The sequence below is a fragment of the Rhineura floridana genome, chromosome 1, assembly GCF_030035675.1.
Source record: "Rhineura floridana isolate rRhiFlo1 chromosome 1, rRhiFlo1.hap2, whole genome shotgun sequence".
In the NCBI taxonomy this organism is placed as follows: domain Eukaryota; kingdom Metazoa; phylum Chordata; class Lepidosauria; order Squamata; family Rhineuridae; genus Rhineura; species Rhineura floridana.
The window spans coordinates 210,214,189-210,233,379 of NC_084480.1; the positions used below are offsets into that span (position 1 = coordinate 210,214,189).

A 19,191-nucleotide genomic window follows, 5' to 3' on the forward strand; every position below is an offset into this window, starting at 1 on the left:
AAGTATTGCTTTAATATCCCATGCAAGTAAAGTAATGCTCAAGATTCTACAACGAAGTCTCTTACCATACATGGAGCGAGAAATGCCAGACATCCAAGCTGGATTTGGAAAGGGAAGAGGCACCAGAGATCATATCGCAAACATATGTTGGATAATGGAACGGACCAAGGAATTTCAGAAGAAAATCACCCAGTGCTTTATAGATTACAGCAAACTCTTTGACTGTGTAGCTCATGAAAAACTATGGAATGCTTTAAAAGCAATGGGGGTGCCACAGCATCTGATACTCTACTCTGGACAAGATGCTACTGTAAGGACAGAATATGGAAAACTGATTGCTTCCCCATCGGAAAGGGTGTGAGACAGGGGTGTATCTTATCACCCTATCTGTTTAATCTGTACGCAGAACATATCATAAGGAAAGCGGGATTGGACCAAGATGAAGGAGGTGTGAAAATTGGAGGGAGAAATATCAATAATTTAAGATAAGGAGATGATACCATACTACTAGCAGAAACCAGTAATGATTTGAAATGAATGTTGATGAAAATTCAAGAGGAAGGCACAAAAGCAGGACTACAGCTGAACATCAAAAAGACTAAAGTTGACAATGAGGACATTGAACTTGTCAAGGATTATCAATACCTTGGCACAGTCATTAACCAAAATGGAGACAATAGTCAAGAAATCAGAAGAAGGCTAGGACTGGGGAGGGCAGCTGTGAGAGAACTAGAAAAGGTCCTCAAATGCAAAGATCTATCACTGAACACCAAAGTCAGGATCATTCAGACCATGGTATTCCCGATCTCTATGTATGGATGTGAAAGTTGGACAGTGAAAAAAGCAGGTAAGAGAAAAATCAACTCATTTGAAATGTGTTGTTGAAGGAGAGCTTTGTGCATACCATGGACTGCGAAAAAGACAAATAATTGGGTGTTAGAACAAATTAAACCAGAACTGTCCCTAGAAGCTAAAATGATGAAACTGAGGTTATCATACTTTGGACACATAACAAGAAGACATGATTCACTAGAAAAGACAATAATGCTGGGAAAAAGAGAAGGGAGTAGAGAAAGAGGAAGGCCAAAGAAGAGATGGATTGATTCCATAAAGGAAGCCACAGACCTGAACTTACAAGATGTGAATACAGTAGGGCCCCGCTAATACGGCGGGTTAGGGACCAGGCCCCCACCGTAAAGCGGAAATCGCCATAAAGCGGGGCCCCATAGACTATAATGGGCCACATCGTGAAAAAATGACGCCAAAACGTCGCAAAATCGGCTTTAAAACGGGGAATTTCCCCTGCTTGAAAGCTGCCGCATCAGCGGAATGCCGTAATGCGGAATCGCCGTAAAGCGGGGCCCTACTGTAGTTCATGACAGATGGTTCATGACAGATGCTCTTGGAGGTCACTGATGGGTCACCAGAAGTCGTAATCAACTTGAAGGCACGTAACAACAACAAATGTATTGCCTTGCCAATATTAGGATGTCTGTAGTTTCAACAACTGTTTTGTGAATGACCAGAGGAAATATGAATTATCAGTGTTAGTATCTCCCCCTTCCCCCACAAACCTTATTTATACATACTTGTAAGTCAGGCTAACACTGTGCATCTGATGCATCCAATAGCACTTCCATTGCTATAGTCCACTGGATGGTCCAGGAGTTGTGTGCCAGTGGGTGGGGCTTGCAGTGGGTAGGGTGTGGGCCAAATGGTACATGTAACATCTGTTTGACAGGCTAAAGAAAGCATGATTTACATAGATAGGACAGTGAGGGGAGTTGACTCCTCACATACAGCCTATCCATTAGAATGGCATTCCCTTCAGCCTACCAAACAGCTGTTTGACAGGCCAACAGGAGGGCCATTCTGATGCATAGGGTGGTGTAAGGGGAGGCAGAAAAAATGGTGCCAGGAGGTTGGCTTAGGCATCTACATGGGTTGCACAGAAGACCCCCCCCCAAGGCCATATGCTGCCCATGTTTTGTTCGTATGTATGACAGTTACTGTTTCCTGAAGGAGGGGGAACAGTGAGGTGCAAAGGCAGCTGTCAGCTCTGCCAACGTAAGGTCAAGTTGGAAGGGCAGTGCCATAGCAAAAGTGGGCATGGGGTGGAGGGAGAGGCACACAGGTGATATTTATTACTGGCCCACAGCAAATGGCAAGTTCTATGGCTATTCTATGCCAGCTGGTATAGCACAGTGGGGAGGAGAGCCTGACTAGGAGTCCAGAATCTGTGAGTTCAAATCCCCGCTCGTGTCTCCTGGGTGTCAAGGGCCAGTTAAAGATCACCCCCACAGTGAGTGGCTCAGGGGTTACATGCCCTGCCCCCTGTGCAGCCGTGGGCAAGCTGCATAGTCCCAAGGAGCCCACTTGCCCCCCAGCTGGCAGTTGCGGACAAGGAAGGGGCTGGGTTGTGCAGCTGTGGTAAGCTGAGCAGGCCCTAGCCAGCTGGAGAGGACTAGCCTCAGAGGGAGGCAATGGTAAACCCTCTCTGAATACCGCTTACCATGAAAACCCTATTGATTGGGTAGCAATAAGTTGGGGTCGACTTGAAGGCAGTCCATTTCCATGGCTATTCTATAAGATTCTATTACCCTAGTAGTACCAACAGGTTATTAATAAAACTGTTCATCACTTAACTTTTCTTTTTCTCATAGGGCCAATGCTTTTTCAGGTGTTACGCTATGAGAATTTATTTCTTATCCACTCCAATCATTAAATAAGATTTTAGAAGCAGTTTGCTTACAAAGTCAGGACTTATGAAATTCAGAGGCATCATATCTATTTTTTTTCCTGCACAGAGATAATTTCACTATAGGAAAAACAGTGTGTTTCTCATTATGGAATGACTATTTTGGCACAAGTACACAGCTCAAGCAGTCACATAGCAAAACATGCATGCTAAATTCCATACATTATAGTATAAACCACTCTGCACTCTTTGGGGAGGAAGGGCAGGATACAAATTTAATAAATAAAATAAATGCCTTTTATATACAGGTATTCTTTCTACACAGGAAAAATGCAGTGTATGAATTACAGAACTGACTGATGGCCACTTTTGTAACACATGGCCTTCAAAGCCACAAATTTTGATTTAACTAAATATGATTTAGTGCACAGGTGCAGGGTTAGGTTGCTGGGGCGTTGTTGTCTTTTTTGCATTGCATAATCACACAATGTTGTTAGTTTAATCGTGGAAGCATTTTTTTAAAAAATGGAAGGGAAAAGATGCAATAGTTACAAAGGCAGTGTCTGAAGATTCTACACCCGTCACTTTATACGATAGTGTCATCAAGTCATAAAACTATAGGAATATTTATGGCTCTGAGCTCAAAGATCAACATATGTAGTCATCATACAGAGTTTTTGGGAAGATTTACTAAACAAATTGTGTTACTTTTGCCTTGCTAGGGAACCCGCTTTCTCTTTTAAGGATCATTTTGCCATTTACAATTAGTGTTAGTAGCATTCTGGATTGTGAAATCTTCAGATTAACATGCCTAGTCCTGTCAGTTTCCCCATAGGCTGTCTAGCAATGATAATCCACTAAAGGATTGTTTCATCCAAGCGGCAGTGTTTGAGTCAAATGCTGGCAACAGGCAGTGAAACCCAAACCTGTTGAGGCAGACTTTTCACAAGATACAAGGGATCAGAATGACAGCCTTTAACAGAGGGGTTGTGGGAAGTATAGGAATAGAAAGGGAGACATATTTTGCATGAGCAGAATAAGTCCATGGGCAGCATCTGTGATGAGAGACTGAGACCGTGGTCATGATTGTTGGAAGTTTGTGGGCTGTGATGCAGATCCTGGTGAAAGCGGGCCTGGGGCTGCACTCTTTGGAGTAGTTGCCTTGTCAGATTAGTCATATGGTTACCATATTTGATGCTCAACCTGGACAGACAGGCCTGCCAGGCAGGAACTGCTTAGGCAGATGATGTTAGGGGGGAGGACAAAAATTATCCACTGCAAGACTAAGAAGACAGATGACACCCAGCAGGAACAGCAAACCAAATCCGTGGAATCCACAATACAGCTGGCTGGCCCTAGGCTACCTGCCTCTTTGAAGTGGAATAGACATCACTGACGAGCTGTCACGTTAGATTATGAGACTGGAAAAAGCTGAAAGGGATTTAGTTCTTCCAATAAAAAGAAAAGTTTAATGGCTCCAAATATTCCTAAAGGGGGCCAAGGTAACACAGGAACAGAAAAGGGGGAATCCTTAAGATATAATGACAATAAAAAATTACCAACTTCCCCTTTTTCTGGGGAGTGAAGGATGAGCTAGGCTCTGCTCAGCAGCAGCTGAAATTATTGCAGTCACTACCAATACAGGAAATAAAAGTTACGCCTGCAGGAATGCTAGGCAAAGTAGTAACAGGTAATCACTACAAAATCAAGCTCCCTTTCCAATCTTTAACATCTTTCTATGTTACTCTAAAGCTGGTGGGCTATAACGGATGTTATAAACCACCACACGACATGTAGTGCTGGGATGCAAAGGTCGTGTGTGTGTGTGTGTGTGTGTGTGTGTGTGAGAGAGAGAGAGAGAGAGAGAGGTATATTCAGAAAGCGTAGAAATATGCAACAGGCCTATCTTCCCACAAATGCTTTGTGATAAATATAATTCAGCCTGATCTTTTAAAAAGTGTGTGTGTGTGGGGGGGAGAATTTCACTGTATTGAAAGTATACTACTAATGCATAGAAATGCGTTTGAAGTGTAAGGATTATATGAAATGAAGTGCTCTGATAATGGAGAACAGCAGGCTTGTCTAATTAGGGATGAGAAGATATATTGCTCTCCAAAGGGCAAAAGTTAAAAAGGCACAAATCTATTAAACTGCCATATTTCTACAAGTTTTTGATTGATGGTTAAAGCCCATAAAAACAGGCCAGGCAATTTTTTTTAAAAAGGCAAATGAGAAAGAATTGAACACATATTTAATTCTCTCCACGACCAAAAAGGGGAAAAAATGATAAAAAGTGAAATATGGCCGGTACAAAGTAAAGATGGATGGATTAAACTCATTAAAGCAAATTAATAGAGCTCCATTAATGGGAGCTATCACTTTCTAGACAGCATGGAGATAACAGCTGTCCTACCTGTACAGGCCTTGGTATGTATACCACGCAAAACCCAATTCAAACCTTTCCCCCTGGTCTTTATTTTCTGATATCTTGCTTCTATGAGTGTTAATGGTTGTATAGTGCAAAGTTGTATCTGTATTCCTTGAAACAACTAGTGCTCTCAGTACTGGTGATAATGTGCAACCTGTTTTGAGACTACATGGCTATGAAGGCATATTGTAAATAAATAAATGGTGCTTTAAGAGGACACCTTGAAATCATTCTTTGAATTTCATACGTCTCCATGGCAATGTCACAAGCTCCCTTACTATACTTATGCAGGAAGAGTCTTATTCTTCCCATCCCCCTTTTAAGCAAAGAGTTATATACCTCATGGAACCAAGATACAAATTGCCATATTTTTGAGCTCAATAGAAAGCACTGTTCCACATACAATATTACAGGTGGAGGTGGGAGAAAAAAATTATTAAAAAAATTAGCAAGTCAGTTCACCTCTGGTGTAAAATAAGAAAGCTACTGGGGGGAATGAGAGAATACATTTCTCATCAAATATCCAAAAAATGAACAGTGATTTAAAGTCTCAAGTTAGGCTAATGTTCCACATTCTATGCAGATATTGAGGAGAAAAAGATGCTCTCTTATATAAGCAGCAAAGCAAAATATTTATTGCTATTTAAAATGGGCTAACTAATGCAATTCCTCCAAATAGGCTAAAAAGGGATCAAGTGGTGGCACACACTGTATTTACTATATAATGATGGACACTATGTATACAGCAAAGTTTCCTCAAAATGACGAGGTTGGTGAGCATGGCAGGGGATACATTGGCAGTACAGGACAGAAGTGCAGATACTAAACGAGATGAAGACAGGAGAATCTGGAAGATCCCATATTGCTCACTGCAGAACATTACAGGTTTTCCAGAATTTTGACAAGAGGAAAGACACATAAAGATCCACCGACTCTCTGAAAGGGAACTTCATTAAAATAGTCTAGAAATCCTTAACAAAGCATTTGTGGAAGAACATAGTGCAGTAGTATGATGTGTTATGTTCATCTTCCAGTAACATGTGCCCAACAGCCCATTTACAGAGAATTAAAGTTATTTTTCACTCAAGTCCCTATTTTCAGATGTATATAGCATTTTATACATGTACCTGCACTGTGACAGTATGCACCTCATTTAAATTGTTCCCTTTGTTTTTTCCCTATAGAATATGCCTCAAAACCCACCATCATCCAGGCAAGTCATAAGCCATATCAATTGCAACTTTTGAACAGCAAACTCTAGGGCTATACACATTCATAACTGTTAAAATAAACATGAAGCCAAGAGAGCAAGTTTTAGTTGATTGTATCTCTTTACACATCTTCATCTTGCTCTGCTAGCTTGTGATCAAGCTGTCTTAATTCAATCAACAAGAAAGCTGAAGTGCAGCAGAAATGACAACTGGCTGTTTATTTGCACACTGACAACAACAGTTACCCTACTCCTGAATACTTTGTTGTGCAGTGTTGTCACACCATATGGCAGAGACCTCATATCCCACAGGCACAAACTTGAGATGATAACATGTCAGGGCCTGGAATGAATTTAGCTACGGCTGTTATGCAAAATATTGAGTATCATTGTTCGCAAAATGCATCAAAATATCATGGTGCTAATCATTCCAATAAATTAGTAAAGGAACAAGGCAGTTAAAAATGTCAATTATAAGCATGCATATATTGGAAATGCGGCCATGAGGGGACAGGACAACCACAATATTTATTGAAATGTAAGCTTGTACAGTTAAGGCAAGACTGAATAGTATCCACTTTAAACAGCAGGGATTTTTGTCCTTTACTCCACAAGCAGATTTGAAGGTCAGCTTCTTAAAAGAGCATTTACATTAATAAATCAGTTCCAGGTTCTGTCATAGTCCACAGGCACCTCCTAGTCTCAAGAATGTGAAACTGAATTAGCACCCCACCCCGCATATCAGAAACCATCCTGGGATGTTTATGAAGGGCAGTGTATAAATGCTTATACTCATCTCAGTTTATGTAAACTTGTTTCTGACAAGCTCAGATAATATCAGTGAACAAGGTTTTCTCATCTTTCCCTCATCTATTAGGCAAAGCTTGCACCACCATAGAGATTAACATGAATTTGCCTTTCTGTATTATGCTAGAAAAATCTCTTAACATCAATGTATTCAATGTATACAGCATTTCAAAGGCATTCTTTTGAAGGCTCCCAAATCTAAGTAATTACATGCCTAACTTAATATGCTGGTGTAGGAAGCAAAAGTACCATAAATTAAAAGTCACAGCATTTTATAAAGAAAGCCAAATATTTCATCACTAATCTCTAAGAATCAACATTTAAAGTACCTTGCGGAAGGAGATCGACAAGAGATCCATGACAATATTTGTACTTGTAGCTTAGTTTGCATAGTGTGCAGTTCAGCAATCATGCTAACAATCAGAAAAAATGTTTTTGTGATGGCTTATTTTTTTAGAATCCACATTATGAATTTGCTGGGAAAATAATTTTCTAGTCTCGTGTAGACCAAGATAGACTTGATATCACAAGCACAATGCTTTAACAAAGTTACTATTTTCAGAGGGATGATAAAAGGGAGAGAGAACCATTTATACCATCTTGAGCTTCTTGGAGGAAGGTGGGATGTAAATGTAATACCTCAGTTAATGAATCTCCTTTTAACAAAGGCTTTTTAAAAGGTGAAACTGAGCAGCTTTGCTATGGATAAACTTTCAAGCCTGTGCCTTCACTCTAAGGTGAAACCTACTAGCCTGTATCTTTGCTTTGCTATCAATAAACTGACAAGTCTGTGCCTTTGCTTTATGGTGAAATTAACAAGCGCCTTTGATTTAAGGTGAAACTGACCAACCTGTGTCCTTACTTTGCTATGGATAAACTTTCAAGCCTATGCCTTGCTGTGCTAGGGTGAAACAGACCAGCCTGTGTCTTTGTTTTATATGAAAGAGATCTCCTGCTTTCTCCCATGGCTGGGGAGGGAAGAATACAATACATTCAGAGGAGAAGGAGGGGAAGGGGTAGGTGCCAGGTAGCCCCTGTTGAAGCTGCTTCCACTATCTATGAATGGGTGTGGAACCTATTCCTATTCTTTCCATGTTATTCCTACCTCTGGTACCAAAGTTTCAGTTAAAGAAGTAATGTCTAGGAATGCATCTACTTTGTTAACCAAGGTATTACTGTATATCAATAAGAAGTCACATGAACTGAATTCTGCATGTACAACATGACTTCCCTTCCTCTCCTCCCCCCCAGTCGTCCATGCTCCCTCCTCCCTTAAATCTACTCTGAAGGCTACTGATGTGGGGAGGTGAAATCCTGCTGCATGAGTGGACATCTGTTCTGCTCATGTTTGGATGCAGTGAATCCAACCCACTGTCATTTGTAAATCACCCCTCTTGAGGAGCTCAGAACAGTAAATGTGGCATTTTTGGGCATCTTCCCATTCAGACTTTGGTCAGGTTACCAACAGATATGTATATATCTCAAATGCCTGTAAATCATTCTGTAGGCCAACAGTTCCTAAAAACAACTCCAGCTCCCCTTACTGGACTGTATGGAATGTGCCTTAACTACCGAGAGAACCACTTACACTTCCTCTGCACTGGTCATAAATTGTTGCCTGAAGGTAATAGGCATAAAAGGTAAAAACTGTTAAATAAGGTTTGACACAGACCTAGATAGAACAAAGGGTTTTTTTTGAGGAATTAAGACAAAATAGGCTTTGTGTTTAAAAGCAAAGTACAGTTTCTCATTCCATTCACAATATCTGATATTTTCATCTTTTCTATCTTCTCCCACCGGTGGAAATAAATAATAAAACTAAGAGTTTTAAAATAATTTATCACATAAATATGATTTGCTACCAATACATTTTGCTTCTGTTTCAAAATTATTGGCACAATATAGTTTTTCATAGTAACTTTTTACAAAACAAGTGTAAACATCCATAGGAGAAAAATACAAGGGAGTATTATGCATGATACAATTCTGACCAATATCACAGCTGGCATATTACAGAAATTTTATATGCGTCCGTACAGGAAAAGCTAAATTCCTATATGTCTGTATGGTTAAAATAAATGTTCTACATTAAGAAGCTTGATTCACATTTCACTTGTTGAAATTTGCCAAAACAATTTTTTTAATGAAGTCCATATTTCTAGATAGCTACTCAATGCAACTTTGTTCCTTTAGGCACCAACTGTTCAGCTTCACATATGGAAATGACAGAAACCAATATTTGCACATTAGTGGTTTCAAGAGACTGTTTTCATTTCTCAGAAATCCCAAACACAGTACTTAATGTATATTATAGAGTCTATTCTTGATGAAGACTATGCTAGGCAGATGTTGCCGGATACCTGGATAATGCTGAATATGATTAAACCAACGAGACACGTTAAGATATTTCTCTTTCTCCTGCACAGTAAGGTCAGCCTAAAAAATGGAAGAAAAAGAAGTTTCATAGTCATTTAACTATTAATAACAAAATATAATGTAGCCATTAATTTGCAAAATCAGGTCTCAAAATATGAATTGTGGAAGTACTGTTCATTAATTTGATTTCAGTCTAAATAAGATTCTTCACTAGCTTACCACCATGATCCATTCCTCTGTTCTATATAACACACAAAATTGTGAGTTCATTGTTCTGGCTTCATTTTTCTTAGTGAAGAAGCAATTGGTTCTGCTATCATGTAAACCTGGCCTAACCCAATATTTCTCCCCAACATTAACATCACCCATTATATTCTTTTACTACAATTCACTCTGTGAACATTGTTCTATTTATTACATGTACTGATATAATATGGAAATAGTATTTTCAAAGGTTAAGAAACAAGTGAACTGCCAGATGGATGACCTCAGACTAGTTCCCCCATCCCCACACGTTATTAGATGGAGGGAAGAATTCAAATTCTTTGCTTTCATGGTCTTGTAATTTCAACTGTTCCTTTTATATCCAGATGTATAAGATACATATAAGCTTGATATTACAGAAAGCTAGGAACAAAATCAAACTTCCTTGCCAACATAATGAAAAACCCTTGCAACATTATGACAATTATCTTCTGAAGTTATTACTGGCTGATGAATGGGACTCGGCTTTTAAAAACAGAAAGGCATTTACTGTACTAGCTAAAGCTGTAACAAGCTGGTACTCACTATGATTTGGTGTAGTCCATAGTAAAGTAAAATATCCGCTAAAGTGAAATTGTTTCCTGCAATGTACACTCTGTCTTCAAGGTATGAATTAAGGTCCTAGAAAAAAACCAGAATCAATGAACTTTAAAACCATAGAGACTTATTAAAAAAAGCACAATCTTCTACATAATATCCTCCATGACTGATATGCCAGGGGTTCCCAACTGTAGTCTGTGGACAAATCAGTGGTCCACAAGCTTCATACAGGTGGTCCGTGGCATGTCTGTGAATACCACTTACAATCTGAATTCTATAGAATTCAAATTGTGGTGCAATAAAATAAAATATTTGAGAAATAATAGAAACAATAAGATAACAATAAAATTAATACAGCATCTAGCACGATGCATTACAATTGCTACAGCAGGCAGAAAAATCATGAAGTGGTCCACCAAGACCATCAGCAATTTTCAAGTGGTCTGTGGAGAAAAAAAAGTTTGGGAACCACCGGCCTATACCAATGTGTGTACAGGAAGCACAGAATTCATTCAATATTTAGCCTGTACATGTCTTCCAAATCCTCATCAGTCCTTCCCTTCTGCTCAGTCAAATTATGAGAGTGGCAGGGCTTGTATAACCTGGCCAAGGAGAAGAGGGAAGGAACAAGTGGGGATATAGGAGGCATGCACAGGACTCATTTTCCACAAATATATTGAGCTCAAAGCAGTACACAGATAGAAAATTTAAATGGAATAGGTGAGGCCCATTCCATTGGTGAATGGGTATTATTGGATGTCACCCAAGAACAATAATAATTACCAATTCAACAATTCCGTCTAAAACATATCAAAAGTTTTAAAATTCGCATACAAAATACCAATAACATTGTACACAGCATGGGCAGAAAACAAATCTTCAGTGAACTTTGCTTACTAAATATTGTGCTCATCTCACATATTAGCAACAGCCCTCTAAATATCCAGGGACAAGAACTGTTTTGGAACTTAACTGAGGGCTGAAGAGGGAAGGGGAAGTAATAATTTACTTCAATGTATGTTGTTTTCTATGGTCTCATTTTTTACCCATTAGCTCCTGTCCTTATGATCAAATTTTTATGAATAAATTCCCAATTTAAAAATCAGAGTACTGTTCCCTAGTTCATGAAATATTAGTTTGAATTCTTGACTCACTTGAAGTTGAGATGATTTAAATTATTTTTAAAGTGTGCTGATTTACGATATCAAATGACAACTGTAGAAAGTACAAGTAATGTAAGCTTTTTAAAACAACAACAACCAATTTCTTTAAATAAGAAAACTTGCATTGTCCAGCCACATTTGTAAAGAAGCAACCTCAAAAAGGAGACTGGTATTGATTTTCTCTTATTTGTTTTTGTGTTACGAAGTGTGTAGTAGTGAAGAATGATACAGGATACTAGTTTAAGTCCACTAACATACATGAAGAGAGTAAATTTACCAAGATATGTATTGAATAGAAATACGAGATCTGAAGGTTGTGTTTATACAGAACAATATTATGAAAGAAATGTAAATTCACTCATTTTACTGAAGACAAAACAGCTTTCCTTAAACCACTTTCAATATTTTCTATAACCTTGTGATGCTTTCTTGATGCTGTATTTTTTATTTTCAGACATCAAACTCAATGCCAAGTTGTAAAAATAGGCAAACCACCCTCACAATGTATATCTTCAAAGCATGACAAGGATATGACTAGGAAGCCAAATGGAGAGGAGACAATCCTTGGCAATCTTGACTGGTGACCACAATCTGGTATGCAGTGCAGTTTAGGACTACTGAACTGCTTGAAAAGAACAGCTGTGAACATAGTGGTGTCAGATTCAACACATGTGGGCAGTACATTGCCCAGAAGGTCCAACGCACGTTTAACTTCAAAGAAAAGCTTCTTAAAGATGAGTAGAGTCTTTTTAAAAGGAGGTCGAAATGGAGAGTCAAGAGGACCAAATCTCTTCAGGATGTTTAGAGGTTGTATAAAGCCACAATAATCAAATTCAAAGTAGAATATATCTTAGATTAGGGAAAGCACAACAAAAACTCCAAGAGAACACCAGTACGGTTAGCAAGCAGAGCCCAGGATGCTATTAAAGGCAAGAAGGCTTCCTTTAAGTGGAAGACCAACCCAAATACGGGGGGAAAGGAACATGGACCCTGGCAAGTCAGATGCAAATTTCTATGGAAATAAAAGACAAGTAAGACTAAGGGAATATTGCTAGTGACATTAAGAAAAACCCATTTCTTTTAGTTTCCTGGGGTTTTTTTAGTTTATATTGTCTTTTTAAACGTGCCTTGTTGTTGAAAGGCTAAGCAGAGAATGCCAAAATAAATAAATAATAAACAGAGGCAGGAACAGTCTGGGACACTATTGGACCTCTAGATGACAAAGAAGTGAGAACAATTACTTGGAGGAGGCTAGAAACAATTTCAGAAAAGCAGAATGAATTATTTGTGACTGCCTTTATAGCAATTTGTCAGATATTCATAACTTTATGGCTCATTTCTGGGAGGGTCGTTGAAGAATTAAGTCAAACTGAAGTGATGAGAGATGGGAGTTCTACAGGAAATTGAGAAATTAAAAGTAAATATGTCATTAAAATAAGCATCAGTACTAGAACACCAATGATGAGCACCAAGATGATCTTGCCAAGCTATGTGAACAGGCAACAAAACGGCAAATAAATGAAATTCGAAGCAAACACGATGCAGACTGATGAGAAACCTTAACCTCATCTATTCACTTGCAAGGTATGACATGGAAGTGACTAACCAGGAAAGGCATTGTGGGAGTCATGTTCAATGACAATGCTCACTCAAGAGTTTTGAAGCAGCGAAGGCAGCAAATTTCAGGCTGTATAAGAAAAGGACTGAAAATAAGGTACCCAGTATAATTGTGGATGAGCCAATTCCTTCTTGTCGGCTGTGGAGTCAGTATGTCAAACCTTCGACTCCGACTCCTCTATTTTTCTACTGTCCAACTCCTTCATAAATGGCAAATGTATATTAATTTTTCTACTGTCTGACTCCAACTCTGACTCCTTCATAAATGGCAAATGTATATTAATGTATTAATATTAATATTAAAATATTAATTTTATTTTGAAGTCGGAGTCAGTACATTTCTACCGACTCCGACACCACCCAAAATTGCTTCCAACTCCACAGCTCTGCTTCTTGTCTATTACTGTTACGACTTAGGTTTTGCTCCAGTTTAGCAGGAAAGCGTTTGGGAATGCTGATTATGGATTTTGCTACAGAAAAAGGTTCATTCATTTTATGATTTGTTAAAAGTAGGAATAACAAACTTTCCCAGGAGAAAAATGTTTTTGTATGTCCTGCCTTTTCACAGGAGTCCATCAGTGCTCAGTATAGGGTAAAAACCACTGTTGAGATCTGCTCTGGGAAACTTTTCTAGTAGCATGTAAACACAAAATTCAGGGGGAAATTTAGCAGAGAATTTCTTAAGAATTCCTAATAATTAGCCATTATGCAAATCAATGATGCAACCACATCTGGGGTATTGTGTAGTGTTGGCTCCTGACAGTATCTCAGAAAGATATTGTAGAGTTGCAAGAAGTGCTGGAAAAGTCTGGTTTGTATTATGCATGGCAGTATAGAAAACGTGGAGACTCATTTTCCTCCTTCTCTCATAATACTTGAATTTGGGATTAGACATGCAACAGAATGGTAGTAGATGCAGGACAGACAATTCAGACTCAGGGCCCAAATATCTACAGAACCACCTCGATTGGCAGGGGGAGCAAGCTCTGCTTGTGATCTTGCCAGGATGCTGGATGAAGAGCAGTGTAGAAGGGCTTTCTCGGTGGTAGGGCCCCAACTCTGGAATGATCTTCCCTTGGAGGTACACCTGTCTCCTACATTGCTGGGTTTCAGATGGAAACTGAAAACATTTTTGGTTGCCCAAGCCTTCCGTTTCATAAATAAGAGGCACACTCCTCATCAGCTGTGTGCATGACTATTTGAATTGATTTCTAAACAGTCTTTTAGTGAATGTGTTTTTAGTGCTGTTTTGTTGTATTTTGTTCTTACTGGGTTCTTCTGAGGAAAGGTGAGTAAATACACAAATAAATCCCTGTTGTGGGCTTTTGAGAAGCAGTTTGCTGACTATTACAAGAAAGAAGATTCTAAACTTTTGGTCTGATTCAACAGGCTCTTATCTCACCTCTTAACATGTTTATTTTATTTTCTCTTCCAACTTCCTCCAAAGCACACAAAATATACACCCCCCGCTTTTTTATCCTTACAAGAAAGAGACAGAACTCATCAGGAAGCTTTAGAACTGAGTGAGAATTTGAGTCTAGTGGTTGAGCCTGGGTTCTTCCCAGTCTAAGTCCAACACTAACTATTACACAGGCCATTTCCAGGTTATATTCCAAGCATGGGGATACTGTTGCTCCACTCCTCTCTCATTAGTTCCTTACATACGTAGGCACTTGCAAAATAATCAACTCAAAAATACAAACTAAATAGCAAAAGTATTGATGTTTTTTCTCAGGAGGGCACAATAACCACAATTTTAGCATCACAATCGTATCAATCTGTGAAATTTTAGAATATCTTCTTATATGAAGTGGAGGCAATGTATAAGTTTAATTATTTTTAGCACATATCATGTGACTACTTATTGAAATATTTATCTTTTAAAAAAATGCAAATTAGAAGAGCCATGTTCACGTAATTTTAAACTAGTTACCTTATCTGTGCACAGTATTTAAATTTAGATTTCAGTAGCTATGGATGATCTACACATTGCAAAAAGCTTTTGTATGCAGATTTCCTGCATAAGCAAGATTTATTTATAGTTAGTTATTACATATATATACTGCCTTTGCTCCATGGAGCTCAAAGTGGTGTACACAGCTCCCCCTCTCCCTTTTATCCTCATAACAACCCTGTGAGGTAGGTTAGGCTGAGACAGTGACTGGCCCAAGGTCATTCAGTGAGCTTCATGGCTGGGTGGGGATTTGAACCCTAGTCTCCCAGGTCATAGTCCAATACTCTAACCATTAGACCACATTAGCTGCCGAAGGGGTTCAAAAATCCCCTATATGTAGACAGAGAATTCAATCTAGGGGTCTGTATGCATTCCTGTATCTGCCCTTGTGGAAGCATCCACCTTAACTACTATTAAGAACTAGTGCAGTCTAGACACATCCTATCACCTACTAGCTTTCTATTTGAGAGGAAAATATGTATGTGAGCATCCAGAAAAGTGTCTGCAGTGTCTTTTCAAGAACACAGTCATCCAATCACACTAACCAATAACTAAGACGCAAACCAACAGTAAAATCATTTTGAAATGTTGGTACTAAGCATAAGGTATTTGCCAGCTGTAATGGCCAGATATGAAGTTAAGCATATTTAAATCCCATTGCTTTCAAAGGGATAGTTGACTAAAATATATGCCTTAACAGGTGTTATATATGAACAAACCACTTGTTAAATTTAGTTCATACTGGGGGAAAATACACTTTAAAAAGCTTATTTGTCTTTTACTGTTTTAATGTTATATGTTATTTTTGCTTGCACAGGTGAAGCGTTTGTACTTAAAAGAGTAAAGAAACTTACCAAAACAACCGATTAAAATCACAGGAATTGCCTTGTTAAATTATCAATTTTATTTTTTATTAAAAACTTATATCCAGCCTATTTTCCAAGGAACATAAGATGGCTAACAACTCACAATACAAAACAGTATTTCAAAACATAAAATAATCCCCACATTATCATAGAAACCAATAAAGTAAAAAAGACCGTAATAATTCCAGCACCAGAGAGAAAACCATCAGCAAAAAACCTTTTTGAACAGTCATATATTTATACCAGCTGCATGAAGCCACAGTGAGGAGTGGTAAGGTATTCCACAGGGTGGATGACACCAAAAAGAATGTCCAGGTATGGTTTCTATCAGCAGTGACTTGCAAGGTTGAGGAATCTGGAGCAAGGCCTCAGATGATGATCACAGCATGCGGGAAGGAACATACAGTTCCATGCCCCTAGCCATTTATGGCTTTAAATGTCAACACTGCTGTTGGTGATCAGTATTTTATTATGTATTTATATTGTACTGTTGAATTTTAATATGTACGTCGCCTAGAGTGGCTTCGGCCAGATAGGCAACACAAAAATTAAATTTATTATTATTATTATTATTATTAACACCAGCCCCTTGAATTAAGTCCAGACAGAAACTGGCATGTTGGGATGGGCCGTACCTCAGTGGTAGACTATCTGCTTTGCATGCAGAAGGTCCCAGGTTCAATCTCTGGCATCTCCAGGTAGGGCTGGGAGAGACCTCTGCTTGAATCACCCTGGAAAACTGCTCCCAATCAATGCAGGCAATACTGAGTTAGATGGACCAATGGTCTGACTCAGTATAAGGCAGCTTCCTATGTACCCCTAGTATGATCCCAAGCAATATGTGACAGAAAACAGCCAACTCCTTTTGTAGCCCACCCCAAATCCAGTAAGTATACAGTCCTGATATCCAACCATTCAGTGTTTCAAATTGTTACTCTTACCTTCAGAATTATTCTAATATCTTCTTTACTGGACTGCTTATCTACTTGTGTTACTCTGTATTCTAACCACTGCTGAACTATTGCTTTCTCTTCTGCAGTGTTCCCAAGCAGCTGTTCCTTCTTTGCTTGTCTGACTAGATGGATTGCTATAGTCATCAGTCCTGTCAGACTGGGGCCATTGTTCACTTGTAGCACAGGAGTCTAAAATGAGATAATTCAAGTTGACTCAATTATTCTGATGTAGACAAAATTTGAACCTCTGCTGTAAGACAGCTCATGAAGCTGCATTTTATGAAAGAAAAAGCTACTTAGTACAATAAGAAAAATTCAACTCTAGATGCATTTCTTGGAAATTCATCCCATTTAAAATAATTGAAATAAGATTAGACTCAAGTTGTCAAGAATGCAGCTTTATCATAACATGCTATCTATCTATCTATCTATCTATCTATCTATCTATCTATCTATCTATCTATCTATCTATCTATCTATCTCATTTTGTGCAGAACACACCGACCTAAAGAAAAGCGACATAACTGGGCAGAGAAAGAGCACCATTTCCCCAAATTTTCATGTAGTACCCTTGCTTCATAATATGTCAAGTACAAGTTGGTCCAGTAAGAGGTATTTCTGCTATCAATTCCATTCAATAGAAGCGACAAGACACTTTTAGGAGATTCCCTGGGTGATCAGCAAGAACCAGGTTCACTTTATGTATATTCTGCACCACCACATGGTTAATTAAGTGTTTCATAGTGAGTCCCATTTCATGCTACACATTATGTGCAAGTTTGAAACAATCCATTAAAAATAACTCCATTGCTCATGGCAGAAGGGTTCACCACAGCCATGTTCCAAACACACCACTTTTCCTCATGTATAAGCAAATCCCCCCCTTCAATAAAAGTCTTGACTGAAGTTTACTGAATGTACATAAAACACACACCATTCTCCCACTCCTTTTTCCAAGGAAGCCACCTTGGTGAAAAATAGCCTGCATAAACACAGTTCAAAACCAATGATTAATTTCTAAAACTGTAGTATCGGTTGCTGAAACGTTTTCTTAAAATTTGATCTGTACAACAGGAACATACTACTATTATTATTGTTTCTTTGGGGGGGGCATATGCGTCAATGGAGCTTGGGAGAGGGAAGAGACAAGAGAAGGATTATGGGAGGGCAAACTATTAATAATTTACTCGTGTACATTCATTTTATTTAAAACGTATGGCAACTGTTTGGAGGCTGGCGGCGGCGGGTGGAGGGAGAAGACATTTACAGAGCAATCCTATACACGTCTAGGCAGAACTCAGAAGTGAGTTCACTGGGGCTTAATCGTAGGAAAGCGAGTATAGGATCGCAGCTCTGAATAAGCTGGGAATGACAGAGGCGGAGAGGAAAGGAAGCTCAATTTAAACGCGTGTCTGCGCTGCCGGCACTGTGACAGCTCCTTCCACCAGCTCCTTCCTCCCCGCGGCCTTCCCTCAGCTATCTCACCTTCCTCTCTCCTTGGCCGCTGTACTTGTTCCCCTTCTTCAAGCCCAAGGACTTCTCCAACAAACTCAGCTCCTCGGCGCCCAAGCCAGGCCCTACAGCAGCCGCCATCTTCGGCGACAGGGACGGAGGAGAGGAAGGCAAGACGTTCTCTGGCGCCTCAGCCAACAACCTCCGCCGTGATTGGAGGAGGATCGCTTATACCCACCCCTTCAAGCGTCTCTTCTCCTCCCATAGCAGACGACTCTATGGGACGAAGAGGCGAGAGGGGCTGATGGGGAGCTGGCGTGGATAAACAGAGGCATGTGCGCGCTCGCAACGAAACAGGCGCTGGCCAGGAGAGCGCGCAGGGTCGCGTAGGAATTCTGAGCGCTTCTTGTCAACTGCGTGGCTAGTCTGTTCATTGTTATGTGATCTCGTCGTCACGTAACAGACTGCTACTTGTGTGAAATCAAGATGGCAATCACAAAGGGGCTTGTCCTAGGCCTCCACCCACACGGGCCATGAAGCAGACGTAGACTTCCTGTGGGTGCATCTCTCCAGAGAGAGGCTGTCAATGGAGAGAAGAGTACTGGCAGACGGAGTCGCTTGTATGGAAAGCGGTGTGCGCAGAGGGAATGGGGCAGATGCTCCCAGGAACTGAATCGTGCCATAAGACCATTTTTTTTGCAAAATAGATTTGCAAGCAACTAAAAAAATAACAAAAATTACAAAAATATATTGGGTTGTATTCAGCTTAGCGCTAAGTTGTTGGTTCCGCCAGCGCAAGGATTTCTTCTTGCTCAATAGAACGTTCTCCCCCTCCCCTCTCTAAATCTGTTCTGAGGATTCCT

At 39.5% G+C, this 19,191-nt stretch overlaps 1 protein-coding gene across 1 annotated transcript; it reads right to left on the bottom strand.

Annotated features, from left to right (window-relative positions):
- Window positions 1-8,965: 8,965 nt before the first annotated feature.
- Window positions 8,966-18,570, bottom strand: EEF1E1 (eukaryotic translation elongation factor 1 epsilon 1). Its single transcript, XM_061591627.1, has 4 exons — window positions 18,362-18,570; window positions 16,865-17,065; window positions 10,309-10,404; window positions 8,966-9,579 (listed from the first exon to the last, which is right to left on the bottom strand). Exons 1-4 carry the CDS (start codon window positions 18,467-18,469, stop codon window positions 9,442-9,444), a joined length of 543 nt encoding a protein of 180 aa, XP_061447611.1. The 5' UTR covers window positions 18,470-18,570; the 3' UTR covers window positions 8,966-9,441.
- Window positions 18,571-19,191: the final 621 nt, after the last annotated feature.